Source organism: Echinops telfairi, unplaced genomic scaffold, assembly GCF_000313985.2.
Source record: "Echinops telfairi isolate 266 unplaced genomic scaffold, ASM31398v2 ScPeMD7_7466;HRSCAF=8504, whole genome shotgun sequence".
In the NCBI taxonomy this organism is placed as follows: domain Eukaryota; kingdom Metazoa; phylum Chordata; class Mammalia; order Afrosoricida; family Tenrecidae; genus Echinops; species Echinops telfairi.
The window spans coordinates 6,193,083-6,202,090 of record NW_022111366.1 but is presented as its reverse complement, the minus strand read 5'-3'; the positions used below and the strand labels follow the sequence as shown (position 1 = coordinate 6,202,090).

Below are 9,008 nucleotides of genomic sequence, written 5' to 3'. Positions count from 1 at the left end.
CCCCCAGGTTCTGCTTCTGCCTTTGACAGCGCATGGGTTTGACATTTGCTCAGGAAAAATCTCCTTCACGCTTCCTACCTGTCTTCATAATAAGAATATCCTATTCCGCAATTTTCCTCCTTCCTCGTTCTCGTGGATTTGTGTTACAAAGGTGACCTGTTCCTTATTCCTCCCACTAATTCCATGGGGGTGACCAGAGGGCGCTGTCATGGACACTGCACCATCAGGGACTCCACTACGGCGGGGAAGACCTGGTCACTCTGAGGAACTCAGGTCAGGGCCGAACAAGGTCTTCTTCACCGTCTTGGTCCATGAAATGTGGATGATACTTAAGAACGTGCCCCCTTTGGGAAGTAGGTATCAATTCCTCACCTTCCCCACTTTGCCCTTGTCCTGGACGCTCCACAGAGGCTCGTGCTAGTGTGGAAGACCTGACGCCACCCTCCACTTCCCTCCTCCCAGCAAGTATCCAAAACAGAAGGGCAAAGCCCCGGATCTCTGCCGGGAAGAACCTTGACACTGCAGGCTTCGGGCTTCCACCTTCTTCCCTTCCTTTCACAGCCCAGCACACGAAGAAGAAGCGCTCTATCAAACGGCTCCTTGGACAACTATGCCTATTTCGACCCTCATCCCCTGGTCATCAGTGTCCCCTCGAGGGCCCAATGCACAGGCCTCTCCTATGTTCCTCTCTCCGATCCCTTTGTTGCACTTGACGCCATCCTCAGCATCCTCTCGTGAGGCTTTGCTCCAATGCGTCCTGCATCATAAACAGTAGCTATTCTGGGGAGACGCACCACCATCCTCGCCCACCTCCATGCCTCATGTCACTTAATTCCCCAGAGCAGGCTTGATGATCTGCACCGCTTGGGTCAGGAAGCTGAGACGGACCTAGCGTATCACTGCCGAGAAGCAATCAGATCAGGTCTAGGGAGCATGTTCTCTCCCCAGTGGTCTCTCCTGCCTCTGACATCTCCGTTTTCAGACTTGTGTAGGCCTGTCTATACTCAGAGGAGCCCCTGTGGTGTAATGGTGAAGAGTGGGGCTAATAACCCAAAGGTCCGAAGTTCTAACCCACCAGCTGCTCTGTAGGGGGAGAGGAGGTAGTCGGCATTTGCAAGAGGGTCAGGGGGACTTGGAGCACTCCATGGCAGTGCTTTTTCGGGATTGTCCATGTTCCGGTGCCGCCTGTAACTGTAACACCTGTTAACACGGGCATCTATAACACACGTCTGCAGCGCGGGCAGAAACCCTCAGGCTCGGTGCTCTCGAGGTGGAGAAGAAAGTGCACATACAGGACATGGTCCAGATACAAGGAAGCCTCACTCCCAGGCTTTCCTCCCCCTCCCAACATTCTTTGGGGCTTTCTAATGCTTATCACTTGAAGTAAACTCCACGTGTGGGGCCATGGTTATACGGCTCTTCAGTAATCTCTTCACGAGTGGATCCTAACAATAGCCACTCTGTGCAGCAGGGTAGAACTGCAGGTTTGGAGGACCCTCAACAAGACAGATGGACGCATGGCTGCAGCTGCAACAGTGGGCTCAAACGCAGCAGGGAACGTGAGGACGTGCAGACCAGCAGGGTTTCCTTCTGCTGCCCACCGGTTGCAATGAGTCAGACCTGATGACGGAATCTAACACCAGTCTTGTTGTAGCAGATGGACACACCTGACTCCCACAGAAGGGCTGGGGGGTTCACACCTTTCAGTTAGCAGGTGAGTGGTAACCACACACCCACAGTGCTCCCTGCACTGATCGACCAGGGAAGATATGGATGCTTTATAGTCAGATGCCAACTTTTGGCTTTGCCTTTCAATAAGCCGGTACCTTTGGGCAAGTGATTAACCTTCCTCTGCCTCAGATGCCTTTACAAAATCAGGGATAGAATACCTGCTTCTTGGGGTGGTTGTGTGGATTACACGGGGCGTACAAAGCACTTAGGAAGTTGGCAAGGAGCAGGCCGTTGGGAAACATTGGTTTCCTTGCCTTCCTTGGCAGATCGGAGGTGGGCAAAGAGCCCTGTCTCCAGTCGCTCTTGCCTGTTTCACTGGGGAATGTTTAACAACTTCAGGTTTTTAACAGGGAGCTTGGGTGATGCCGTGGGGTTATGCAGTCAGCTGCTAACTGCAAGACCAGCGGTTTGAACCCACCAGCAGCTCCCGGGGAGAAAAATGAGGTGGTCTGCTCACTCCAAGGAGCAGTTCTTCTCTGTCCTGTAAGGTCACGATGCATTGCATCCACTCAATGGCAGTGAGCTGTCCGGGTAACGGAGGGAAGACTCCTTCTCATTTCTGGGATGTGGGGGTGCTCTGATAGTCGATGACCATTTGGTGTGGCTAAAATGACCCCAGTCCACAAAAAAGACCCCGAAAGAAGAAAGGTTGCAAGAAACATGAAACGATGGGGTTTTTAAAAGTTAAATTGGACTGGTATCTATTCAAAGGTCTCTAATCAGAGTATGGCGCTTACTCTCTGACTCTGATGAAGAAATCGGTTTCTTCTCCCTTAATTTATTTTATTTATAAACATCTATAATAGTGTTATTAAAAATAAAAATGAGCCCAGAGACTGGAATTTAACAACCTATATTTTAATTCTCTCTCCATTACTTAATTACTTCGAGGCTACTAGTAATCTTAGGAAGTCATCGCACCTGGCTAAGCCTGTCTCCCAACTCTTCAAAAGCCCACCGACACCACCGGTCTGTGGCCGACCTCCAATGGTGGTGAGAGGGAGCAAAGGACTCGTGTGTTTTGGCAGGGTTTGTCCAAAGGAGAGCAGTGTGCGCCCTGTCACGCTATGCTTTGCCGGGAAAACACTAGAACGTCTGGATTAGAAAAGTAGAAGCCGAAGAAGTCAGGGCTAGTCTTACTCTGACGCCTTCACATCTGCCATGAGGCGCTAGGAGCCCAGGTGAACAAGATGGGCTTCTACCTGCAAGGCAGGCTTACAGCCTCAAAACCCCAAAGAGGTAATCCTACTGTGTCCTCTGATGTGAGTCAGAATTGATGAGCTGGCAGTGGGTTGGGGGTTGGGTTTATGTGGCTTGAGGATCCCTGATGGGATGGTAGTAGGTTAAGCCACAGGCTGCTAACCACAAGGGTGTCAATTCAAACCCACCAGCTACAACACAGGAGAAAGGTGAGGCTGTCTGCTCCCCCAAAGATGCACTGTCTCAGAAACCACAGGCAGCAGGTCTACCCTTTCCTACAGGGCCATCAAGATGCACCGTCTCAGAAACCCCAGACAGCAGGTCTACTCTCTGCTACAGGGTCCCGGGGAGTCGGGGTGTACTCAGTGGCATGGGTCTGATTGCAGGAGGCATCAAGGAGGCCCGGTGGTGAAGCACTCGTCTGAGCAATGAAAGGTCTGGCCCAGCAGCTGTCAAGATGCGGTGGCCTGATTTCCCAAAGGTGCTCAAGTCGGCCTTGGCCACCCTGTGGGCCAGGCCTCTCCTGTTGGAATCCACTCAACAGCAATGCTTTCACGATGTGTGAAGCACCATACCATGAACTCAAAACTCCTCACAGAGAGCAAAAGGGTCCTAGGATTTTATTCACAGCAACCCTATCGAACAGGGTAGAACTGCCTCTGTGGGTTCCCAAGACTGTAACTTTTGCATGGAGCAGACAGCTTCATCTTGTCCCTGGTAGTTTTGAACTGCTGACCCTGCAGTTAGCAGCCCAATATGGATGAGTTAGAATCTACTTGATGGCGGTGTGTTTGGGAAAGAGGATTTACTGCTGGACATAATAAGTTAGATCATTAAGTTCCGGCCTCTGGTGTTGCAGAAAGAAAAAAAGTTCCTCAATATTTGTTTAGTGGAAACCAAGGATGGGATCTCAGGGTTCTCCCACGTGTCAACAGGACTTCAGGCTCTAAATGCCGAGGACGATCGCGTGATGTTTCTCAGACACTTACAGCTATGGATTACGGGGAAATTGTTTAAAGGGTAAATTACTATTATTTAACGACCAAAGGGTTTACTTTCAAACCAGTAACAATGATTTCCTCTCAATGGCAGGATTGCCACTGTGGTCACCTCTAACCAGGGTCCTAGAGCAGGGAGCTGACATGAGCATCCCATCTGAAAGATGATGGAAGGGTGAAAACGACCCAGGGTCAAAACCTCCCAAAAATCCCCTGGACCGCACCATGTAATGGCCCTTTACGAGTGCCACACTAGGGAGAATATGATTCAGAAGTTGTTCAGCTAGTTTGCCTCTTGGAATACCTGAAGCTTTTCAGGTTCCCAGCTTGCTTGTTCTTTCTGTTAAGTGGTGACCCATTTTGTTCCTTTGCTGGTTCTGTGCACCAAATAACACCACAGGCACGCCAAAAGCAATGGGTGCTGTTCGATTTGTTGTTGATGGGTTTCCCCGTGGCAGAGGACCAACTGTAGCTCCGTGGTTTGCGCCGTGGAATTACGCAACCTCGGGTACCAGGGCAACCCCCAGTCCATGGCATTTCGTGGAGGGATTTTTGCCCAGACCTCGTTCTGCAGAACCTTGGGGTTTAACAGCCGTCCTTTCCTGTGTGTCCGGCATTTTAACCTTCTTGGCAAGTGTGCCTGTGCCCGGTACAAAGGGTCCAACCGCCGAGTGCCCCTCTGTGGATGGGGTCTTTCCTCGGTCTTTGGGGACCAGATCCACCAGTTACACGCTGGGACTCATTTTACACTTGTTCTGGACAAATCTGCTATGCTTGAAATAACGACTTTATGTCATGATCTGAAAAGTCGTGACTGGGGCACCGCCCCGGGGGCTTGGGGAGAATGGCTGAGCAGCCAAATGGAGTCCCAGGGGCCACGACATCCCACTCTAGTGGGATTCCTAGGGTTTGTTTTTCTAGCCTCCTGTGAGAAAATAAAATTTTGCTTCTTGAAAGTCCCAACAAAGGAAAACAGAACCTTCCACCCCCACCCCCACCCCCGGCCCTTTGGTTTGACCTTCTCTACACCTGTGATGGACTGATTTCCCTGTTCCCTCTCAGCTTCTTGTGCACAACAGGCTACTCCACAGACTTGCCCCTCCCAGCCCAGAGAGGCTGATTCTGTCTATCTGCCCGGAACCAAGCTCATTAGCCACACTTAGGAGATGATTCTGAATTATTATATTTACCATTTTCATCTCTTTTCTCTGTTCGTGAACTAACGGAGGCTTGTTTGTAAACTGGGGAGAGAATGTAAAACAGGTCAAACCAGTGCAAACGATAGTGAGCATAAAAAGGGCGGCGTCAGGACACCGCCACGGTACCCAGGGAGGGAGCAGCCTAAGCCTGCTTGCCAATGTGCTGTCCAGTGCTCTCAACCGTGCCACCCTGAGGAACGAAATGACAATTAAAGCTATAATCAAGCACCCTTGAAAACACATCAGGGGTTAGGCTCTGGAGCCCAAGTGGCTGCCGTGAACCCCGGGTCCTGCCACTTTAGCGCAACAGACCTCAGACAAGGAAGCTGAGCTCCCTGCGCTGTGGCTTCCCCACCAGGTGGTTCTCCACCTTCCTGGTGCTGCAACCCTTTCATACAGTTCCTCAGGTTGTGGGGACCCCCAACCATCAAATTATTCTCGTTGCTACTTCATAACTGTAATTTTGCTACTGTTATGAATCATAATGTAAATTTCTGATATGCAGAATGTACTTTCGTTGTTACAAATTGAACATACTTAAAGCACAGTGATGAATCACAAAACAAAAATGTCATTCTATATTGTGAAATATTTATTTCTACTGACAAAAATCAATGAAATTTTGTCGTGAAGCATGGTGTAGCATGGGTATCTGCATGTGGGCAGACCCGCCTGGAGATGACAGAGGAGCGGTGTCTCAGTTCCTAAGACCATTGGAAATGTGTTTTCCGATGGTCTTAGGTGACCCCTGTGAAAGGGTCGCTTTACCCCCATAGGGGTTGAGACCCACAGGTTGAGAACCGCTGCCCTATGAGCTAGGGATGATGACTGGTACACAAACCAGAGGGCTGCCTGAGGAGGAAATGGAGCCCTGTAGTAGAATTGTGCTTGGCACAGAATGCTAAAAAAAAATGCTACATATAGCAATGCCCTTTCTGTGAAAGTTGTAACTTCTCTTACGCCTCGTGGAAAGTGTGTTAGCCTCCAGGGTGATCTGAAACCCACCCACATCGCCTCTGGTCCATGCACCCCGTCTGTATCTAGCACCTCTGTCACGACCACGCAGTTCTTTACTCACCCTTTGGCACACAGCTTTCCAAAGCCATTGATGAGCTCATGTTGGATACGGGATTGCTGACAGTACACCACACTTCCTTTGGAAGATGACTCTTATTGAAATGTAGTTCATGCCCCACGGTCTCATTACACTGTGCTGAAGGGCAAGCCCAGAAGTACTGTATAAAGCCCAGGTGACTGGTGTAATGCTTCGGGATCACACACTGGACTCTGATGATTTCCTCATTCAAGGTGCAATTTAATATCGGAAAAGGTAGCAACTCTGAAAAATAAAAAGTATTACAGAAAGTTATTACAGAAAAAAACCCCACTATTTCTGTTTGTTTGGTTTTTTAAAATCATTTTATTGGGGGCTCTTACAGCTTTTATCACAATCTATCCATCCATCCATTGTGTCGAGCACATTTGTACATTTGTTGTCATCATTTTCAAAATGTTTTCTTTCTACTTGAGCCCTTGGTACAAGCTTCTCATTTTTCCCCTCCCTCCCCTCTCTCATGAACTCTTGATAATTTATAAATTATTATCTTTTTCATTTCTTACACTCACCGATGTCTCCCTTCACCCACTTTTCTGTTGTCCATCCCCTGGGAGGGGGTTCTAGGTAGATGACTGTGATCGGTTCCCCCTCTCTCCCCCTACCTTCCCCTCCTAGTATGGCTACTCTCAATATTGGTCCTGATGAGGGGTTTATCTGTCCTGGATTCTCTGTGTTTACAGCTCTTATCTGTAGCAGCATACATGCTCTGATCTAGCAAGATTTGTAAGGTTGAATTGGGGTCATGATAGTGTGTGTGGGGGAGCATTAAAGTAGGTTTACAAAGAAATCCCCACTTCCTTTTGAGCTTCAAAAGACAAGCAGACCACCCCTAGAATCAGCAGTGAGAGAATGCTTTCTCTGCTGGGTCAGACTGACTTGTTCCAGTTCAGCAGGATAAACAGACACCTGCCCGCCCCTCCCTTGACTGAAAATCCAAAAGGCTCTTCACACTGGAAGATTTTCCCTAACTTGGTAAGTTATTTAGTCGACAATCTTGATTTGAATTGACACAAGGATTTGTATTTTGTTTTTTCACTTAATTTCAAAGATCTGTTAGGATGTTTCGCTACCCAAATATCCACGGGCTGGACTACAGAGTCCTCCCCATCACCCCTCGGGGTGCTTCCGAGTGGATACACAGGAAATCTGCACGCCTTTCTAAAATCTAGAAAAAAGTCAATTACCAAGCACACCTGACCCCAAGAGTTTAGGGAAAATATCGGGGATCAAAATACAATGTGATGGGATCGTGGCAAAGTCAGAGGGTCACCAATGGCGCCAGTTACCGAGGGCCTCAGCTGCTACTGCTGCGAGGCAAGCTCTGTACAAACCTCCCTTTATGCCCCTTCAAGAAACTGCCTCCACTAGCAAATCACTCCTCTCTGGCAACAGAATCAAACTCTGACTCTCCTGCACCAGGCTCACCCTCCCCAACCCTAGGCCCCTTAACTCCCATAGCAGCCACCTCTGCACCCTCAGCTAATGATTCTGCTATCTTACTGATGCCTCACGGATGCCCCATCCACTGGGCAGGGCATCAGTGACTGGGAGTAACTGTGTGAACCTGTAATCATGATATCTTTCCCTTTCCTCCACTTCTCTAAACAATTTTAAGAACTGGGTTTTTTAAGTTTTATTTGCACTTAATCCACATATTGCACAGTTTAATATTTCAATCATATCAAGAAGAGTTGTACAATTATCACACAATCAACTTTAGAGTATTTTCTTCCAGGTGGTTTCCTTATGCTGGTCACAGTGCTGTACACACTGATCCTGTTCTCTCTCCAGTACAGCACGCAATGCGGCTGCTTTTACCATCACTGTAGCACGATGTATCGTAGCATTACGTTTCAGTGCACTTGGAATGTTTTTAAGTGTTTATATGCATAAAAAGGTAAGATATTTTTTAAAAGGTAAAATATACATTATGTACTAGGATAAATATTGAACTGACTTAAAGAGAGACTTAGGAATGGATCTCATTTATAACCCAAGGAATGCCTACAATCTAAAAATTGAGCATAGTTCTTTGAGGCTTCCTTACCCCCCACTATCATGACCCCAGTCCTGCCTTTCAGTTCTGGTTAGACCATAGCATTCACACTGGTACAGGTAAGAGCTCAGGAACAGAAATGGGAGTAGCGATACCAGGAGGGTAAGGGGGGCGGGGGGAAGGAAGGAGGAATCAATCACAATGATCAACACATAATCCCCATGGTGGGGGGAGGGGATGAACAACAGAAACATGGGTGAAGGGACACAGCAGTTGGTGTGAGATATGGAAACATGAATAATTTAGATTTTATCAAGCGTTCACAAGGGCTGGAGGGGAAAAAAAAAAAAGAGGACCTGATACCAAGGGCTCAAATAGAAAGTCGATGTTTAGAAAATACGATTAGGGCCATCAATGAGGGAATTGGGACCAACTTGAGAACTTTGGCACAGGGCACATAGGCTACCAGAAATAGGGAAGGACACAAACACAGAGGAGGCACAAATTAACAAATGGGATATACTGAAGATAAAACACTTGTGTACATCGAAAGAATTCACCAAGAGAGTAATAAGAGAGTTCACGGACTGGGAAAACATCTTTAGTAATGACACCTCAGACAAAGGCCTTATTATTAAAATCTACAATACTCTGCTAGCTTCCAAAAAGAAAAAAACTAATTGCCCACTTGAGAGGTGGGCAAAGGACTTGAACAGAAGTTTCACAGAGGCAGAAATCCGAATGGCCAACAAACATGAGAAAATGTT

The 9,008-nt window shown here is 47.9% G+C and overlaps 1 protein-coding gene across 1 annotated transcript in view; it reads right to left on the bottom strand.

The window, feature by feature from the left end:
* Positions 1-9,008, bottom strand: part of CD58 (CD58 molecule) — a 27,113-nt gene that overhangs the window by 7,120 nt on the left and 10,985 nt on the right. The window contains exon 2 of the mRNA XM_045283718.1: positions 6,207-6,467. Within this exon, the coding sequence (XP_045139653.1) occupies positions 6,207-6,467 (261 nt within the window). The remainder of the gene's footprint in view (positions 1-6,206; positions 6,468-9,008) is intronic.